This window comes from Zosterops lateralis (genome assembly GCF_965231275.1).
Source record: "Zosterops lateralis genome assembly, chromosome: 17".
In the NCBI taxonomy this organism is placed as follows: Eukaryota; Metazoa; Chordata; class Aves; order Passeriformes; family Zosteropidae; genus Zosterops; species Zosterops lateralis.
In genome coordinates this window covers 2,748,401-2,768,567 of record NC_139777.1, presented here as the reverse complement: position 1 = coordinate 2,768,567, position 20,167 = coordinate 2,748,401, and the positions used below count along the sequence as shown (strand labels likewise).

The 20,167-nt window shown below is 54.7% G+C and overlaps 1 protein-coding gene across 1 annotated transcript; it reads left to right on the top strand.

The window, feature by feature from the left end:
- The first annotated feature begins 463 nt into the window (after window positions 1–463).
- HIP1R (huntingtin interacting protein 1 related) lies at window positions 464–19,105 on the top strand. The gene is made up of 32 exons (XM_083873977.1): window positions 464–600; window positions 5,865–5,928; window positions 6,328–6,470; window positions 6,792–6,848; window positions 7,095–7,175; window positions 7,277–7,353; window positions 7,659–7,720; window positions 8,778–8,918; window positions 9,371–9,428; window positions 9,516–9,591; window positions 9,767–9,904; window positions 9,979–10,037; window positions 10,111–10,183; window positions 10,507–10,690; window positions 10,771–10,859; window positions 11,455–11,571; window positions 12,010–12,111; window positions 12,342–12,536; window positions 12,691–12,838; window positions 13,133–13,219; window positions 13,489–13,596; window positions 13,916–14,052; window positions 14,613–14,723; window positions 14,843–14,901; window positions 15,052–15,082; window positions 15,202–15,264; window positions 15,763–15,863; window positions 16,521–16,626; window positions 17,315–17,438; window positions 17,579–17,640; window positions 17,745–17,936; window positions 18,026–19,105. The coding sequence occupies exons 1-32, from the start codon at window positions 508–510 to the stop codon at window positions 18,029–18,031; spliced, it is 3,144 nt and encodes a 1,047-aa protein (XP_083730103.1). The 5' UTR covers window positions 464–507; the 3' UTR covers window positions 18,032–19,105.
- The last annotated feature ends 1,062 nt before the right edge of the window (window positions 19,106–20,167 follow it).

Here is a 20,167-nt window from a genome sequence, read left to right as displayed (position 1 = left end):
GTGTCCATGTCCCCTCTCCGTGTCCATGTGTCTATGTCCCCTCTCCATGTCCGTGTCCCCTCTCCATGTCCATGACCCCTCTCCGTGTCCCTGCTCCTTGTCCATGTCCCCTTTTCGTGTCCCTGCTCCATGTCCATGACCCCTCTCCGTGTCCCCTCTCTGTGTCCATGTCCCCTTTTCGTGTCCCCTCTCCATGTCCATATCCCCTCTCCGTGTCCATGTGTCCATGTCCCCTCTCCATGCCCATGTCCCCGTTCTGTGTCCCTGCTCCTTGTCCATGTCCCCTCCCCGTGTCCCCCCCCCCCCGTGTCCCCCCCGGTCCCACCTGCCCGCGGGGCGGGGGGGGAGCTGAGCTGCAGTTCCCCGCGCAGGCGGGCGGGGGCGCTGCGGAGGCGAGGCGCAGTGCAGGCGCGGGGGGCGGGCGGCGCCGGTCGCTCCTGCCGGGAGCGCGGAGCCCCGAGCGCGGGTACCGGACCGGGGAGCGCCGATACCGGACCGGGCCCCACCATGAACAGCATCAAGAGCGTGCCGGCGCGAGTGCTGAGCCGCCGCGGCGGGCACAGCCTGGAGGCGGAGCGGGAGCAATTCGACAAGAGCCAGGCAAGGACGGCGGGAGGGGGGCGGCGGGACCGGCCGCGGTTCGGTCCCGGGTTTAGTCCCAGTTCTGCTCCCGGCTGGGGAACGGGGTGGGCCGGCCCTTTCCGCGGGGCATCGCTGAGCACGGGGGGTTTGTTGGGCGATGGGATGGGACGGGATGGGGGGCACGGATCCCCCGCCGAGCTCCGGGGAAGCGCCGGTGCGGCTGAATCCGTCTGCCCGTCCCCGCGTCCGCCTGTCCGTCCGTCCGTCCGTTCCCGGCGCCGCGCTCTCCCCCGCCCCCACCTGCGCCGCCGCTTCCTCCCGGCGCGGCCCCGGGACGGTCCCGCGTGGGCACCGCCGGTCCCGCCGTGCCCCACCGCCCCCGCGGGCAGCCGGGCCCCCCCCGCGCCTCCCGGGCCTTATCGCAGGTAAACACGGCCGGCAGCGCGCAGGGAAAGTTTTACCGTGTCGGCGGGAGCGTGGCCGAACCCCCCGCCCCGGGAAGGGGCATCTCCGCATCCCTGCCGAGCCCCATTCCCGTTCCGGTGGGAATGTTTGGCACTGGGGCTGGATTCATCCCTGCCCCGCGGCTCGGGGTCACCCTGCGTCCTGGGGGTTGGGGTGTTTGGACACACGGAGGGTGGCAGAGTGGACACAAAGCCCAAAGGTGTTTGTGCCCCATCGTGCCCGGCTTGGAAGGGATGTCCGTATCCTGTGGCCCCCACGGGGTGGGCAGTGGTCGGGCACTGATGGGGCTGGTGGGAAATTAGGGACTCAGACAACCTGGGCAGGGATGGACAGAGGGATGGATGGACAGAGTGACGGGCTCGCTGCTGCCCCAGCAAAAATAACAGTGCCCTCCCGCATGCCTCCTGTGACCCCTCTGCTTTTGCAGGCTGTGCGTTTATCACAGATGTTTTGTTTTTCTCTTTGCCCCTTTGCTTTGCGGTTCCTTCCTCAGCCCCTGGGCTGGTTTGGGCGCCGGGAGCGCCAGCGGAGCCAGGTGGGAATTTCAGGCCTCGCAGGGTCACGGTGCTGAGTAGGAAACGGAGCTTGCTGAGTTTGGGGAGCAACACGAGCAAAAACCGGCAATTCCGGTTCCCTGTGGACGCTTCTCCTTCAGTCGTCCCACTGGGCACCGCTGATAAATGATCGCGGCGGCAGCGCTGCCCCTGTGCCCGGGCAGGATGGGGCCCTCCTTCCCCCCTCCTTCCCCGTCCTTTTGGGGCTTTTCACTGGGGCTTGTGCTCTGGAAATCTGCACAGTCACAGGGATGCTGTGGGCACAGGGCAAGGAGGTCTTTGGGCTTTTATCTCTCTGACCCCAGGCTTGCTGCCTGAAGGTTTCACTGCCCAGAACTGATTTTTCCAATAACTGCTAAGAACTGTCCTAAAGGAGCTTTATCCTGCTGTGGTTTCCTGTAGTGGTGCTTCAGGGAGAGCAGAACTGTTCAGTGGCAGAACATGAGTATTGATCTGCCTTTTACCTCTAATTATAGCAGCTGCCCAGCCGGCTGCCAGTCGCCTCTGTGTCACAGGGGTGGCATGTCCCCATCTCATCTCTGTGTCACACAGTGCTGGTGGCACATCTCCTCCTCATCTCTGTGTCACAGGGGTGCTGCTGGCACATCCCCTCCTCATCTCTGTGTCACACAGTGCTGGTGGCATGTCCCCTCCTCATCTCTGTGTCACACAGTGCTGGTGGCATGTCCCCTCCTCATCTCTGTGTCACACAGTGCTGGTGGCATGTCCCCTCCTCATCTCTGTGTCACACAGTGCTGGTGGCATGTCCCCTCCTCATCTCTGTGCCACAGGGTGCTGGTGGCACCTCCCCTCCTCATCTCTGTGTCACACAGTGCTGGTGGCATGTCCCCTCCTCATCTCTGTGTCACAGGGGTGCTGGTGGCATGTCCCCATCTCATCTCTGTGTCACAGGGTGCTGGTGGCACCTCCCCTCCTCATCTCTGTGTCACACAGTGCTGGTGGCATGTCCCCTCCTCATCTCTGTGTCACAGGGGTGCTGCTGGCATGTCCCCATCTCATCTCTGTGTCACAGGGTGCTGCTGGCACATCCCCTCTGCTGCCTGAGGATTCTGTACCAGAATCCAGAGTCCCATCACCTTTTCCCTTGGGAGGCCCTGGGTGATGTCTGTGGTTACAGACAGGAGTTGCTGACCCTGCTGTGACCCAGGTCCTTGTGGGTGACATGAAGGTCACCTGCTTTCCCTGGAAATGCTTTTCCATGTTCTCGTGTCAGGGTGATGGAGATGTCCCCCTTGGAGGAGCCGTGTGTGGGAAGTAGGAAATCACCATCCCACAGCAGGCACTTGCTCGGCAGCCTGGCAGGAGGAAAAACTTGTCTTTTTCTGCTGCCAGTTTTTGCTTTCCTTAAACAAAAAAGGTTAAAAATCCAACGAGCTCTGGAACCTGCAGGATTGCATTGTGTGTGACTGCCAAGTGGTGTTTTCCTGGAGTAATTTGGGAAGGAGCAGCATTGGGAAGGGAACTCTGGAGTTTGTAGCTCAGCTGTTCTGACAGCTCTTGTGCAGCCTGGCCAGGGAGCTCTCTAGCTGCCAAAAAAATCTCTCCTGCTGTGGCATCCTGCTGGAACCCAGCATCCACCTGCCAGAGGGGGATTGGGACCCCATGGGCTGCCAGGGCTCCGGGCAGCCACGGGCAGGAGGACCAGCCCTAATTAAAAGCAGCCTGGAACGAAAGGGTGGCTGTTAAACTGTGCTCCTTCATTTGGGTGCTTTGATCCTGCCTTTAGTCACCAGCTTGGTACGTGCAGGCTGTGAGCAAAGCATTGGGGCTGCACCCTGTGGGCTCCCCACAGCCCACGGCCAGGCAGGTTTTGGGGTTGGCTCCTCACCCCGGTGCCTGTCAGTGATGGGGAACAGTCCACAGATTGCATCAAAGTTTTGGCCAGGCTGGTTGTGCACCTGCAGTGACAACCAGGGCCTGCCCATCTCCGGACGTGCCAGTGGTGTCCCAAGAGGTGGGGTCAAGGGTGAATCTCCCCATTTTGGAGACATCCTCCCCAGGATGGCTTTGCCAGGCAGCCAGCAGAAACATCCTGACAGCAGGTGTGTCCCAGGCTGCAGCATTGCTCCCATGCCCATCCCTGGTTCTCCTGGCCAGCCTGATGCTTGGAGGCAGTGAAAGCACTGGGCTGGCAGCCCTGAGAGACTGGCATTGGTTTGGTTTATTTGGGACCATGCTGGACACAGCATCTCATGGTGGTGCTGTGGGTGGGCTGGGGCTGCCCCTGTCCTTGTGCTGGACATGAAATGGCTCAGTGAAACCTCTGCACTGAATCACCAAGGATGAAACCAACCTCTCCAGCAGCAGCTCCTGGGCTGAATTTTGGCTGGTCAGGCTATCAGTGAGACTAAAGGCAATAAATGCAATAAAACCACCACTGCCAGTGGGAATTACAGCTCAGTTTTGGCACAGACGAGCAGGGTCCCAGCCCAGTGAGCAGCTGGGGTCCTGTCCCTGGGGATAAGGGACAACATTTCCTTTCCTGGGGGTCTGCCCGTCTCACACTTTGACCCTTCTGGCTGCACCTCCTCTGACCCCTGTGGGGCTTGGGTTCCACAGATGGGTTGGGATGAGTGTGATGGGCTGGGACAGGCCTGTCTTAGGGCAGGCAGCAAAACTCCAGCTTTGGGAGATGTGTCTGCCCTGCTGCCTCTATGCAAAACACCTCAGTAAAGATGCAGTAACTCCTTCAGCAGCTCTTCGCTGCAAGGTGCCTTTCCAAATCCTTCCTTGCCTTGGCTTGGTTGCTCCCTGGTCCATGATAAACCATCCTTTCTGTCAGGATCCATGGGAGGTGCTGGCATCCCTGAGGACCTGTGGCACATCTCTCTGGCCAAGCTGCCATTGAGGGCACACAGCCTCTGCCAGCTCCAGGCTTTTGGGTGGCTGTGAAGGCACTTTGGGAGAGGCAGCTGTGCTGCAAGTGCCTGTTCCTGGGCACTCCAGGCTCGTTAACCTTTGGGGATAAGAGGATTACAGCAAGTCACCGGCTTAACTCTGCTGCTGCTTTACGGCCCCACATGGCGAGGTAACACCGGGACTCTCCTGGTGCAGGAAAGGCAAAGCCAGCCCCTCTCCCCAGCAGCTGAGCTCAGCCTTTTGGGACAGGTTCACTCTTTGGGATGATTCAGTTTTGTTGCTGTCATGGTCAGTTCACGGGTAGCTGTTCTAGGCTCTTTTGGGAAGAGTTTGGTGCGTGGACACCTTTGACATTGTCCCTTGGGTGTCAGATTCCTCCTGCATAAGTCAGGAGCACTCAATAACTCAGAGTCAGGTTCCTCCTCCTTCAGGAAAGCACCTAATTTCTGGGATGTCGCTGGACAAGCAGCTATGTGGAAACAGGTGCTTTCCTGGGCAGGTAGATTGGATTTTTATAAGGGTTTAGGGCTGTGGAGCTGCAGGGAGGGACCGAGTTCCTCTTCCGGCACAAGTGCTGGCAGCAGGGCTGCTTCCTGCCTTCCCAGCTGGGACCTTTTTCCTCTGCTGGTGACAGAGGGCTCATGGACACAGGCACAGCCTAAGCACTCCTGTGAGAGTGAAGCAGCTCAGTTGTGTCTGAGGAGGAGGAGGAAGATCCTCATCAAACACAACAACTTGGATTTGCAGCCCGCCAACACATAGGAGATGCAACTGACCCCAGCCTGGGGTCATCTTTTGGAGTAAATTCCTAATTGAAAGTGTGCTGTGATCAAACATATCAAAATATAGATAATCCTCCTCTGATAATCACATTGCTCTGGATTTTTGTTCCATCAAGATGGGCATTGAGGCCGCCACTCCTTCTTTGCTTGGGGGCTGCTTTTCCCCACGTGCTGTTTGTGAGCAGCAACATCCTCAAAAGAACCCAAACCACTCCCCCGTGGTTCAAAGGCTCCTTTTGATTACACAAACAACCCTGGAATTTGGCATCTCACTGTTGTGCTTTAATGTTCCCTGGGCACGGCGCTGAGTTCAGGCTGCAAAAATGCAAAAATTGGTTTCCTGGGACAGGGACAGCCGGGAGCACCAGCAGCAGTGGTCACATCCTGACAGATCCTGCTGGGGATGTGGGGGGTAGGTTTAATGGATGCTTTGTTTGTGGATGAAAAGGCCTATTCTGATGTGTTACAAATGACTTTGAGGTGACAAATGTGTTCTAAAATTCAGGGTATTCCCTAAAAGCACCAGCACTGGGCTTTGGGGTGTGGGGATAGCCATTGGGGTCACACCGTGTCTGACAGCCACTCTCCTCTCCTGTTGCAGGCCATCAGCATCAGCAAAGCCATAAACACACAGGAAGCACCAGTGAAGGAGAAACATGCCCGCCGTATCCTTTCCTTGGCTCCCAGAACAACACAGAGGAGTTTGGGATGTGGGAGTATCACCCCCTGCTGCTGGAGCCACAGGAGATTTGGGAGAAAATTATCTGTGCAGAGCTTGGTTGGGGGCTGGCATCACACAGGTTCATCCAGCAGTGAAAAGGCAAACAAGCAGGGCAATAAAATTGCATTTCTTTGGCAGTAAAATGCAGAGGGCCCCTGTGTGCCCTCAGCAGGGGGAGATACACCCAAAAATGACAAATGGAGGTCTTATCTGGGGGTTGTATTTGGGGGTGCAGCATTGTGCTGGTGATCCCTGTGCTCACCAGTGTCCCCTTTTCAATGAAAGTTGAACAAGAACAGTCCCAGCCCTGTGTGTATCCAGTTGGCCTTGACTACACTGACAGGGATCATCCTGGGGACACACCACGAGAAGGGAGCGTTCACCTTCTGGTCCTACGCCATCGGGCTGCCCCTGCCCAGCAGTGCCATCCTCAGCTGGAAGTTCTGCCACGTCCTGCACAAGGTCCTGCGTGACGGCCACCCCAACGTGAGTGTCCCCTCTGCAGTGTCCCTCCTGCTTCACTGGTAAGGGGAAATTCTGGCTCTTGGCAGCATCAGCATCCTCTGCACAGGCAGTGGGATCTCTTCCCTACCCCAGCCACCTTTCTCAGGCTGTGGGGTACTCTGTTGTCTCAAATCTTTGAAATTTCCTCTTGCAAATCCCACACCTTTGGGTGCCACGGGAGGGCTGGAACTTCTCCCAGAGCTGCAGTGGTGTAAGGGGCTGGATCCTTCCTCTTCCCCAGCATCAGGGCAGACAGCCAGCGAGCCCCACTGTGCCACATCCTTCTCATTTTTTTGTTCCCAGGTTCTCCAGGACTGCCAGAGGTATCGCAGCAACATCCGAGAGACTGGGGACCTGTGGGTGAGTGGGGCGGAGTGGAGGTTTGTGCCTCCCAGGGGGTTTGGAGATGGTTGCTGAGGAACACTGTGGGCACAGAGAGGGTGAAGCACTACCTGAAATAACCTGAAATAACCTGCTGTCTCTTTGGGTGATGGTTGTGTGTGTGGTGGAGCCACAGGGCTGGCACAGGTCACTGGCTCGTATGGGAGCTGCTGGATCTGGTTACTTCACTCTGGATTCCCCCTGTCTCCCCTGGTGTCTCTGCAGGGCCATTTGCACGACAGGTATGGGCAGCTGGTGAACATCTACACACGGCTCCTGCTCACCAAGATCTCCTTCCACGTCAAGGTGAGACCCTCTGCCACCTCCACAGCACCAGAACGAGGGGATGTGCCACACCAGTAAGAATATTAGCACCGACTGATGGCTTTTTCCTTTCTTTTCCAAAGCATCCCGAGTTCCCCCCGGGCCTTGAAGTGTCGGATGAGGTGCTGGAAAAGACTGCAGGGACAGATGTGAACAACATGTGAGTGTCCTGGTGGGGCCCAGAGCTCAGGGTGTGGTCACCAACTCCATGACCCCCAGCTGGCAGTGCCCTGCTGACAAAACAACTCCAGGATGGGCCAGTCACCGAGATTTTGTGAATTGTTTGGGTGGTGCCTGATTCCTCCTGCACTCACAGACCACTGTGGGGTGTAAAAGCAGGGAGAAAAAGCCCCAAATTCCTGTCAGTCAGAACCCTTGCCATCATGAGGACTCTCAGTGAACACGAGCAGCTGGAGCAAAGATGTCTCTGCTGTCCAGTGATGCAGTTTTGGTTTGTTTTGGCAGATTCCAGCTGACGGTGGAGATGTTTGACTACCTGGACTGTGAGCTGAAGCTGTCAGAGTCAGGTGAGGAGGCGGCAGGGGCAGGTCCCTCCCGCTCGCCCCGGGGCTCTTGAGCAATAGTTTCACTCTTTGGTCGGGAATGGAGTTCCGGGAGGCCGAGGTTGGAGGCTCAGGTCCCTCCTCCTCCCATGAGATTTCTGAGGTGGTTTCTCAGCTGGATTCCCCTGTTGAAGCTCTGTAGAGGCAGTTGTAGGAAAATATTTAGAGCATGTGGCTGCTTTGAACCCACCTGAGCAAGGCAGAGTGTTGTTGTCAGAGCAGAACTGCTCTGAAATATGTTTTTATTTCTTTTTTATACAACCACATTAACCATGTGCATACACAAATCCCTTCTGTCCCTCTGAAGCAGAGGATGGGGCTGTACTTCTTTTTAAAGACTCATTTCCCCTTGTTGAAATGCCTCTAGGGAGGGCTGGAGGGTCCTACTCATGTCTCTCACCTCCTTAGGAATTTTTAAATGACTTAGAGAGGTGGCAGATTCTTCCTCTGTCGAAAGTCAGGAGCACAGAGCTGTCCTGGAAAACAGGGCACAGCAGGAGAGACTGTGCTCCCGACTCCCAACAGCCTCCTGCTTCTCCTCCTGACCTAGTTATACAGAGAATTTATATTCATAAATACTTTAAAGCTGAGCAGGGAAGAAGGCAGGGTGGATGTGCCTGGATCCCTGCCAAGGGAAGGGATCTGTTTCTGAGCAGGGGCAGGCGAGGCTGCGGTGCCGCCGGGCTCGTCCCCTGCCCTGGGATCCTCTCACAGATCCTTGCATGATTAAACAGAATGGAGCAAAACTTCTCACTTTCCCCAGCTGTGTCGTGAGGCAGCAGCTCGAGGGCACCATCCTGGGGTTAAACTCCTCCTTTTTGGGGTTGGGGTATCTGTGGCACAGCTGAGCACCTCTTTCCTCTGCCAGCGTGGTGCCTTTTGGTGTTTCTGCTGCTCAGAGCGGGGCTGTTCTCAGCTCAGGGCAGCAGCCCTGGCATTTCCCCTGCCCCACATCCGCTGTGGTTAATGATCAAGCGGCGTGGCTGGGCACGGGCAGCTCTGCAAACACGGCTCCCCTCAGTTTTCAGGCAGCTCAACACCTCGATGGCCGTGTCGCAGATGTCGGCGGTGCAGTGCCGCCTGGCCCCCCTCATCCAGGTCATCCAGGACTGCAGCCACCTCTACCACTACTCGGTCAAGTTAATGTTCAAGCTGCACTCCTGTGAGTCCCGGGGATGTGCTCTGTGCTGGTGTTTTCCCAGGGTGGGCTTGTGGGTCTGGGGATGAGGCTGCTGTGGATTGAGGCATCCATTGCCATATCCCTGTGTCCCAGCTGGGCTCTGGAGGCCTGCTCCATCCCACACAGACATTCCAGATAAAGGAATTACAAGGACTTGTTCTTGATTAATTCAAACCCACATGCCCTGGCCTGCTGCCCCTCTGCATGGGATCACAGGGGAGCACCATGCCAGCAGCCTCCTGGGGGTATTTTGGAGGTCCCCACACCCACATCTCCCTGTGCTGCATCCCTGGGAACACCCCTCTCCCATCCTGACCCCTCACGTCCCACTCCCTCCTTGGTTTTACCCTGCTGCCTTTTGCAATGGAGGGATCTGGGTGCACAAGAACACATGTGCAGCCCTGGCTCAGTCACAGCTGTCCCTCCTCACCCAGGTCTGCCGGCCGACACCCTGCAGGGCCACCGGGACCGTTTCCATGAGCAGTTCCGCAGGTAACCAGGGCCCAGGTGGGGTGGTGGGCTCCCCTCTCTCCTTCCAAGCCCCCTCTCATCTCCCCTTTGTCTTTCCCTCCTCTCCAGCCTTAAAAACTTCTTTAAGAAGGCATCAGACATGCTGTATTTCAAGCGCCTCATCCAGATCCCTCGGCTGCCCGAGGTATGGCAGGATTTGCTCTGGTGCTCCAGAGAGCTTGTGGGTGTCCCCCTGGATGTGTTTGGACACTGCAGAGGGACCCTCTGGTGCTGTCAGCAGCACAGGGCTGGCTCCCTCCCTTCCCTGCTGGCAGTTCTTGAACCCCCTGCAAGGCTGCAACAACTCCTTGTCCCTACAGAGCCCCCCAAACTTCCTGCGGGCGTCGGCGCTGGCCGAGCACGTGAAGCCGGTGGTCGTCATCCCCGAGGAAGCCCCCGAGGATGAGGAGCCAGAGAACCTCATAGAGATCAGCACAACTTCCACCACAGAGCCACAGGTGGGGGCCTGGGGCTGGGATGGGGGGCAGGCTGTTGTGTCCTGGCTCAGCTCAGCACTCTCTGTCCTCCCCAGATCACCTCGGATCTGTTTGAGCAAACCTTCGGGCCACCCAACGGCGTTTGGGATGACAGGTATGGGTGTCACCATCCCAGCAGGGGTGAGGGGCTGCTGCCACGGGGGACCAACCTGCCTTTGTGTCCACAGGGATGCACAGATCGAGAGCCTGAAGAAGGAGTTGGAAACGCTCCGTGCGGAGATGGAGAAGATTAAACTGGAGGTAAAGCCTGACTGGGGAGCAGCTGGGGTGGAAGAGTGGGATGGAAATGCTGAAGGGATGCAGCAGGAGTGGGGTCCTGGCATCCAGTGTTGTGTTTTGGGAGCTCTCCCAGTGCCAGAACGTGATTCCTACTGGGATGGAGGTGTGTGAAACCTGTCCCTTGCTGTCCTGATGTTATCAACAGGGACAGAGTGACTGCAGGGGTAGAGGGAAGATCTTCCCTATGCATCCCACAGGCTGCTTTGCCCAAATTGCTGCAGGACACCTGGACAGGGGTGTTGGGGAGGGCAAGGCCTTGCCCTAATGCCCAGTGACCCCCACAGGCACAGCGCTACATCACCCAGCTGAAGGCACAGGTGAACAGCCTGGAGGGAGAAGTGGAGGAGCAGCGCAAGCAGAAGCAGAAGGCGCTGGTGGACAACGAGCAGCTGCGGGATGAGCTGGAGAGGCTGCAGAGGGTGAAGCAGGACAGTGACAGGTCACAGCGACTCTGCGCCGAGGCCGAGAGTAGGTGCCCTGGGGTGTCCTGTGGTGCCCAGGGCCTGTGGGCTGCCCTCGTGGTCACTGTGGGTCTGTCACCCCTGCAGAGAAAGCCAACGCCACCGAGATCCGCTACACCAAGCTGAAAGAGAAGCACAGCGAGCTCATCAACACCCACGCCGAGCTCCTGAGGAAGGTAACGCTGCTGCCTCTGCAGGCAGGGACTGACACTGAGGGCAGTATCCTGGAATTAAATCCCTCCCTTTTGGGGTTGAGGTATCCAGGGCAGAGCTGAGCATCCTTTCCCTCTTCCATCATGGTCCCTTTGGGTGTTTTTGTTGTTGTTTTTTGGGATGTTTTGCTGTTGTTTGGTCTGTTTGTGCTGTTTTCTGTGGCCAGTGTAGCTGGTGGGATATCACTTGTACCAGCAGTCATGGGATGCTTGGTTCCAGTCCTGGAAAGGGGCTCTCCAGGGATATCCTGGTGATGGGGATCCTGTGTCTCAGTTGTGCCACTCACCTGTTTTGTTCTTTGCTTTGGGTTTTTTGTTCTTTGCTTTGGGTTTTTTGGTCCCTTTATCCCTCTGCCACCACTGGTGTGGCTCATGCCTGCATTGGTCCTATCACCAGGCAGGGGGCACCCCTTGAATCCATGTCCACTGGCAGCCAGCAGTTTGGATGCTGTGAGAAAGGCATCTTGGAATTATCCCAAGCCAGAATGTGTTTGGAATAAGTGTGGGGATGGTGAAGGTCCCCCTTGGAATGCCATGTGAGCCCCTTGTCCCCCCACAGAACGCTGACACTGCCAAGCAGCTGACGGTGACACAGCAGAGCCAGGAGGAGGTGGCACGTGTCAAGGAGCAGCTGGCATTTCAGGTGGAGCAGGTCAAGCGAGAGGCTGAGATGAAGGTGAGCTCTGGATCCTTTTCTGCCAGCACTGAGCCCTCCCCAGCCTGGGAAATGCAGTTTGGGAGCAAGGGGAAGGGGTGGTTGTTGCTATTGGGCAGTGATTCCAAGAAAGAGGTGCCCAGGCTCCTCTTAGGTGCAAGGTGTTAATTATGACTCATTCCCTCTTGCCCAAATCTGCCTTTTCTTCCCCCAAGAAAATGCCACAATGCAAATTGTTGGGTTTGAGTGCTTTCATTCTCTGGGGGTCAAGATGGGGGCTGCTCCCAAAATTCCTGGCGTGGGAAAAGGAGCCTTTCCAGGAGACACCCTCCCTGCCCAAGACCCCCAAACCCTCTCCCTGCCAAACATGGGTGGGTTCATTCCCTCCATCCCGGCTGGGGCCGGGGCTGGGTGGGGCCAGGGCGTGGCAGGGGCCCTGAGCACGGTGTGTGGGCACAGCTGGAGGACCAGAGCCTGCAGATGGAGCAGCTGAGGCAGGAGCTGGACACCCGTCGGGAGGAGCTGGAGCAGGCACAGCGCTCTCTCAGCCAAGCCAAGCAGGTATGAAGCTGGGGGGGCAGCACAAGCCCCCCATCAAACCCTGCCACAGGGAGATGGACCTGCCACCACTGCTGGGCCAGAGGTGCAGCAGCAGCCCAAGGAGCTGTCACAGGGCTGAGCATGGCCCCAGCCCATCAGCGTCATGAGCTGGGCATGTCCAGAGCTCCCCCCAGCCTGTTGGGCTGCCAGCAGTGACAGGGGGTGACAGCGTGTCCTGGCCCCCATGGCAGGCAGGAGTGGAGCTCAGTGCCCAGGTGGATGCTCTGCACGCCGAGAAGGAGGTGCTGAGGCGGTCGGTGAGTGAGAAGGAGTGTGAGCTGCTGTCCACACGTGGCCTCATCGAGGAGAAGGAGCTGCAGCTGAGCCAGGAGGCAGACAAGGCCACCAGGGAGATCCGAGAGCTCCAGGGCAGGCTCCTGGAGAAGGTACAGTGCTGTGTGAAGAGCCCATTGCCTCTCTGCTCACCACGGTGAGGTGTCACAGTCATGGGACAGTTGGGTCTATCCTGGAAAGAGGCTCTTGAGGGATATGCTGCTCATGGGGATGCTGTGCCACTCACCTGTTCCTCCTGCCTCACAGAGCAACCAGGAGCAGAGCCTGCAGCAGAAGCTGCTGGAGGACCAGTTTGGAGTCCTGCAGGAGACAGTGAGAGAAGCCCAGGAGATGCTCCATGACGCCATGGCCAAGCTGGATGACCCCCTGCACCTCCGCTGCACCAGCTCCCCAGGTATGTCCTGCTCATCCAGGGGGCAGAAACACACTGTGCCTTCTCCCTCCTGAACAGATAATGTTCATCTCAGCTCTCCTATGGCATTTTTTTCCATCATGCCTGAGGTGGTTGGGGTTGGGACTTCCCAGGATGAATTTTTAGCTCTCATCTTCAGCGCTATTTTGCTCAGATTTTAGTGCTGTTCTCCAGCTAGGGATACACTTCAATTCAGTGGTGCCTCGAGGAGTCAGCACTGGTGCAGACAGTCCCCAGCCTGGCCATGCTAAGGAAATGAAATGAAATTCCTTGCAGATTACCTGCTGAGCCGGGCGCAGGCGGCGCTGGAGTCCACGGATGCCCTGGAGAAGGGGCACGCGCAGTACGTGGCCTCCATGGCAGGTACCTGGGGCTGGGGACTGCCACTGCTCCCAGCTTGCTCGTGTTTCCATACATCCAGCAGCCCCTGGTGCCACTGGCAGGGAGCAATGCCCTGGTGACAGAGGGACACGGGTGGGGCTGGGGGGTTCCCGTGTGCTGGTTCAAGCTGGAGGGGTCAATCCCAACATCTCTTGAGTCCTTGAGTGCTTTCAAGGATGAGCTGCAGCCCTCAGAGCCTGGCAGGGAGTGCCCTGGGCTGGCAGCTCCTGACCCTGTGCTGTCTCTGGCAGATGCTGCAGAGCTGGTGGGGGCTCTGGCCCTCTTTGCACACCTGACAGCCGACACCATCGTCAACGGCAGCGCCACGTCCCACCTGGCCCCCACGGACCACGCTGACCGTGAGTGTAGGGATGCAGGAGATGCTGCTGGGGGGGATTTCTTCTCATGGCCCTTTTCTTTAGGGAGACCATGCCAAAGCCCCCTCTGCCAAGGGCAGATTTTACCAAGGACAGCACATTCCCCATACTCCCCTTCCCGAAATTCCCTGCCCTGTAGTGTCCTTCCCTGGGCCACATTGCTCATTTGTAATCTCCTAGAAGACATTTGCTGTTGATGCTCAGCTGTGGATGAGGGGAGGAGGAGGATGAGGGTGGGCAGGGCTGGGATGAAGGGCCCCCTTGCCCAGGCAGGGCTGGCAGCAAGCTGTGCTCTCCTCAGGGCTGACGGAGACGTGCCGGGAGTGTGGCCAGCGCAGCCTGGAGTACCTGGACAAGCTGAAGGACAGGCAGAGGCTGAGCAGTGCTGAGCTGGGGGATGTGAGGGGGGCACTGCAAGGGGTCCTGCAGCTGGCCCAGGTAGGAGATGGAGCCCAGCACAGCCCCCTTCCCACTGGTGACTGGCAGGGTGGGAACATTTTGGGGTGGTTTGTCCCCCATATCCACAAATTCTGGTGCTTTCCTTGAGCCATCTCAGCTTCTGAGCACTGAGACCTTTCCTGGTGGTGCACAGAGCTGGTCACCCTCAGATCAACTGAAGTCTTTCAGCCCAGTAACCCCTGTGGAAGGAAACTTCCCATCTTTCAGATATTTCTCCTTGTGAAGCCCCTATTGTCTTTCCCTTTTCACCACTGTTCAGCTCTCCAGAATCCTCTGGAGCAGAAACTGCTCCTCTGATGGAGTTTTGTCACCTTGATTTGGGGCAAATCTTATCTCTGAGGTCCCCATGCCTTGTTTGCTGCAAGCTGGTGGCACATGTACCATCACCTTTTCAGGCTGCAGAATGCTGCTCCTGCAGCTTTAATTATTTGGCGGGGGCAGGAAGGAATTGGATATCTTGGTTTGTAGTTATTCCTCATAAATATTCCCTTCTGTTTCTCTGCCTAAAACCTCCTCATGCCTGCTGCCTCCTCTGGCAGGAGCTGAGACCCAAGAGCCTGGACATCAAGCAGGAGGAGCTGGGGGACATGGTTGAGAAGGAGATGGCCTCCACCTCAGAGGCAATCGAGGATGCTGTCAGGAGGATAGAGGTGAGACAGAGCTGCAGGATGGGCCATTCTGGGGCCCTGGGGTGGCAGTGTGTCCATCACTCCTCCACCTTTCTGACCCCAGCATGGCATCCAACCCTTCCTCTTGTGTTTCCCAACAGGAGATGATGAGCCAGGCCAGGAATGAGAGCTCTGGGGTTAAGCTGGAAGTGAATGAGCGGTGAGTTTTGGGGAGGGATGTGTGACAGGTCTCTGCCCTGCTGGGCTGTGCTCTGCTCCAAAACAGGCTGGCTGGTCTCAAAAAAAAGCACCATTTTCTGAGGTCAAAGCTTCCCTGAATGCTGAACACTTTTCTCTTGCTTCCTTCCAGGATTCTGAACTCCTGCACAGATCTAATGAAGGTCAGTGCTGCAGAAGCCCACCTGGGGTGCACAAAACTGTAACCTCCCACCAGCAGCAGCATCAATCCTCCTCTATGAGACCCCCATCAAACCCCAAAACCCATTTTCCTTCATTCCAGGCTATCAGACTTCTTGTAACAACATCTACAAACCTACAGAAGGAGATAGTGGAAAGTGGCCGGGTGAGTCCTCCCTTACACTTATCTCTTTGTGCTGACATTAAATACGTGAGAATTTCCCCCAAATTGCAGAAACACTCTGGATTTCATGGTTTCCCATGTTAGCAGCACTCTGGCAGTCCCAGTTGCTGGAGATGGGCTGCTCAGCCCTGTGCTCTCTTGCAGAAATCACTGTTACCCTTGGAAAGCCTTGTCCATCTAAAGATGATGGCCCAAACTTGAGGGTTTTAAACCAAACCCAGCTCAAATTTGTAGGCTTAGGACTCTGTTGTTGTTTGTCTTGATAATTATTTAAGCAGATCAGTAAGAGCAGCACGGAGAGCACAGGAATGCTGTCACTCCCTTGATTTATGGCTTTATATATTAATTTATATATTTTATATATATGGATATGGATATTATATAGATTTATATGGATATTTATATGGATATTCAATAAGGATTTATATGTTCTACATTAGACACAAGTTAATCCAGGCCATAATATTCTCCTAACAACAGGGGGCAGCAACAACTCAGGAGTTTTATGCCAAGAACTCTCGCTGGACCGAAGGGCTGATCTCTGCCTCCAAGGCCGTGGGCTGGGGAGCCACACAGCTCGTGTAGGTACCCCCAGGCCAGGAGCTTTCCCTGGGACACAGCTCCCAGGGCTGGCTCGTGCTTCCCTCTCACCCCATCATCCAAAATTCCCACTGCTGAGCATCATTGCTGGCTCCTTATGGAGAGCTTTGCTGGCTTTTTATGGACCCTCAGTTTGGTTCATTGCTAATTCCTCATGGAGCATCGTAATCTGGGTTGGACCACACGGTCATCCAGATGGGGATGGCAGTTCCTCCCTATCTGCAAAATGTGAAATCAAATCCCCAGTTTGCCCAGCCCTGGACAATTGTCCCTGTTCCTGCTCAGATGGCTGTGGATGGGGTGGTTGGGATTGGGGCAGGGTGTTCCCTGTGCCAGTGCAGGAAATGTGTGTGTGGGGGGTCTTTTGGGCAAAGCTTTAAAAATCTCATCCCTTATGAAAACAAAATCCTGCCTCTGCCCAAATGGCCTGGATCTGAATAATTGCTTTGTGTATGAGCTTTAATAACAGCAAGACTCAAAGATCTCAGAGATCTTTTCCAACTGTAACAATTCCATGACTGTGTAATTACAAAGCTGCTGGATCCAGATGCTGCTTTCTGGGGGTATTAGCAGGAGATAAATAATCTGCACTTGCTCTGCTGTGTCTCTGACACAATCCCCCTCTGACCCCACTGCAGGGAGTCTGCGGACAGGGTCGTCCTGCACACAGGGAAATACGAGGAGCTCATTGTCTGCTCCCACGAAATCGCTGCCAGCACAGCCCAGCTGGTGGCTGCCTCCAAGGTGGGTGTCCCTGCAGGATCCTCTGGGTGTCTCCTCCTTCTGTTTCCCATCCTCTCTGCCAATCCTGCAGCCTCCCAGAGCAGGGAGAAGAGAAGCTCTTGCTATTTTCCAGTCTGTGATTTTAATCCATGTGTTAATATTCCCACACCTGAGGCTTGCCTTGGGAAATGAAGATGTGGAAAACCTCCCGTCTTCCTTCTGTCAAGCTGGTTATGTAAAGGAAATGTTAATAACTACCAAGAAATCCAGAAAAGCAGCTGCAGGAGCTGGGATTGAGGATGGAGGACTTTGGTCCTTGCCACCTTTCCTGTTGGTGGGGGTTGGAAGTGAGGGGGTGGAGGTTTCAGTGAGCAGGTGTGGGGGGAAGGGGGATCCATAGGGAGTTTTACACCAGATGGTTTTAAAATTAGGAGCACAGTTAAAAAACCAGAGCTGTGTCTTCACTGAGTGCTTGGCTCAGGTGGGAGCAGAGCTGGTTTGGTGCCCTGAGGCTGAAGGGCTTTGCAGGGATCACTTTGTCTGGCCATGATGGGATCACTGAGGATAAACCTTCCCATCTGTCCCTCCATCCATTCTTTTCACTCCCAGGTTTTCATGCCCAAAAGCTCTTTGCCTCCTCCTGGGGCTCCCTGGAGCTCCATGGCGGGGTCGTGGTGGGCACCCACAGCCACTCCTGTGCTCCTTGCAGGTGAAGGCTGAGAAGAGCAGCAGGAACCTGGCCAGGCTCCAGGAGTGCTCACGCAACGTCAACGAGATGGCAGCAAACGTGGTGGCTTCCACCAAGTCGGGGCAAGAGCAGATAGAGGAGAAAGGTGAGGGCTTTTTGCAAGGAAAGGTAAAAAAAACCCACCCCAAATCCCTTTCTGACCTGGAGAACACCCCAAGGTGCCCGTCCAGCTCTGCTGTGGCCTGTGAGGGGTGCACTCAGTAGGAACCCTGCTTTCCCCCACAGACACCATGGACTTCTCGGGCATGTCCCTCATCAAGCTGAAGAAGGAGGAGATGGAAACACAGGTACAGCCCTGGGGCGGATTCAGCGCGGCCGCACATGCGCCCAGCCCCACCGTGGGGGTCCCTCTGTCCCCAGCACGGGTCCCAGGATGGTTTTTTGGGCACAGGTGAAGGTGCTGGAGCTGGAGAAGCGCCTGGAGGGGGAGCGGGTCCGTCTGGGCGAGCTGAGGAAGCAGCACTACGTCCTGGCCGGGGGCTGCGAGGACGCGCCCGAGGACGGGGAGACGCGGCCGGCGCCAGCACCGCGACGAGGGATCCTCAAGAAACCTCCCATAGCCCAGAAACCCGACCTAGGGCAGGTGGGGCTGGGGTGAGGATGTGAGCTGGGCCCAAGGGGGTGTTTTTGGCACAAATTGTGACTTTTGGCTTTGTCCCCTTCTCGTTGCAGCCCTAGCGAGGCCCGGGGTGCCCCACACATGACGTTGCCTTCGCGCTGCTGTGCCTTCCCGCGCGGGGTCTCCTCAGTGCCCGGCCTGGAAACAATCCCAAACTGGATGGATTGTTGGGTTTTTTTAAGGAATATATTTTATTTTTGTTTTTTTTTCCTTTTTTTTCCTGAGCTGTAGAGTGGCAGGGCTCCTGCGCTCCCCGAGCACTGCTGAGTGCTCTCCTCCTCTTTTTCGTCTTCTTCCTTCTCGTTTTTATCCTCCTCCTCTTCCTTCTCTTCCTTCTTCTCTTCCCCCTCTTTTTCCTCCTCCTCCTCCGGCTCTCCCGGTTTAATTTAATTTGGGGTTCGTTTGGGTTGTTTTTTGGTTTTTTTAAGGATTTTATCAGCATTAGAAGTTTTCAGTAAATGTAGCTCTACTGTACTGCTCAGACCCTTTCCAAGAACTGTGAACTGGTTTTACAGTAGGAAACTGGTGGGCTTTTCTTGCAACCGTTTTTTTAAATTCCCCCTTTTTCCAGCCTGAGGAATATTTGACTTCATTTTGACGTGGGATCAGCCCTCAGCAGGAAGGGAAATGTTTGCCTTCTCCCAGCACATGGAGCAGGGCTTTTAGGGAAAAGCAGTTACTGACACACACTGGCAATAAGGATATAAACCTTTTTATGTTTTTTTTTCCTTTTCTATTTTTTATTACTACAGCAATGTCAAGGGATCGGTTGCATTATGTTTTATATTTAAGATAATTAGCAGAATTAAATCTAACCATGGCCTATGGGAGCCAGGGGGTAGAGAAGTCTGCAGCAATAAGGAATTACTGATGTGGAGAGATGCGGGGGCAGAATCGAAATCCTGTCAGCTCTGTCTTCCCTTGGAGCAACTGCCAGGATGTAGAATATTAAAGGAGCAATATTTAAAATACTTTTGTGTTGCTTTGTTGTTGGGGAGGGTGTTGATGACAAGGCCAGGGCCATGACAGGGTTGGTTGCAGGAAACTGGGGACAGAGAGAGGCAGTAAATTAGTTAAATGTGCATAATATATATATATTTATACACATATATATATTTATACACATAAATATATATATAGAGAGAGTGCTCTCTAGGTATGTGTAGCCATATGAATCTATGGTTCTGCATGTGCCTATATATATATATATATATATATATATATGCATTTTTCCATATTTTATGTACCTATACATAAAATATGCACTATATAAAAATGTAATATATGAGATAATTATATTTTATATATAATTATATAATTAAAGATATATAATTGTTACATACAATTACACATATATTATATATAATTATATATTATATATATTGTATATGCATAGATAATTATATATATACGGAATATGCACTATATGAAAATGTAATATATTATATAATTATATTTAATATATAATTATAATACTATAGATATTAGATGATTTATAATATATATATTACTACATACTATATACATGTTGCATATATATTATTATATATCTATTAGATAGAATATATATATTAGAATATATACATATATATATGAATATATATATATATATAAAATAGGCAGCTGTATATGATAATGATATCATATGGGTGATTAGACTGACGCCTTTAGAGTTCAGCATGACAGGGAGACCACAGCTGCACTGAGTTCAGGTGGTGACTTGTGAGGGTCCTTGTCATGTTCAGTCAACATTTACATGCCATCCCTTGTTACCCTCAGACCCAGTTACAATCAAACATGATAAAAGCCACAGTAAAACCCAGGGCTCTCCACCTCTGTGACTGCCAAGAGGCTGTAAAGCAGTGAACGAGAATTACAAGTGGCTGTATCTCAGGTAAACACATTTATAAGGTGTTCCATTATTTATTTGGGTTACGTAGCAGTCTCGTGATGACCAAAGCTTGTTGAGGTGACACATCACAAAGTGACTGTTCAGGTTTATGGGCAGTGACACAAGTGCCAGGCTCGTTGGATGGTCAGAGTGCATTCCCCAGCAGGGCTCTGGTGTTATCCTGGGGCTGCTGGCTGAGGTGAGCAGCTGCTCTGATCATCCTGCAGCTCCTGGAGGTTTATTCCCAGCTCAGCCTTTCCCTGTGCCCTGGGACAGGGTTACACTGCCTGTCCCTCGGGTGGCT

What these genes read in the sequence shown, in the direction of transcription:
- HIP1R (XM_083873977.1), top strand. Translation starts at nt 508, where the DNA reads ATGAACAGCATCAAGAGCGTGCCGGCGCGAGTGCTGAGCCGCCGCGGC. An exon ending in GAAGGAGAAACATGCCCGCC is followed by an intron (nt 5,929 to 6,327) that starts GTATCCTTTCCT and finishes CTACACTGACAG; the next exon opens with GGATCATCCTGGGGACACAC. An exon ending in TTCCATGAGCAGTTCCGCAG is followed by an intron (nt 9,429 to 9,515) that starts GTAACCAGGGCC and finishes CCTCCTCTCCAG; the next exon opens with CCTTAAAAACTTCTTTAAGA.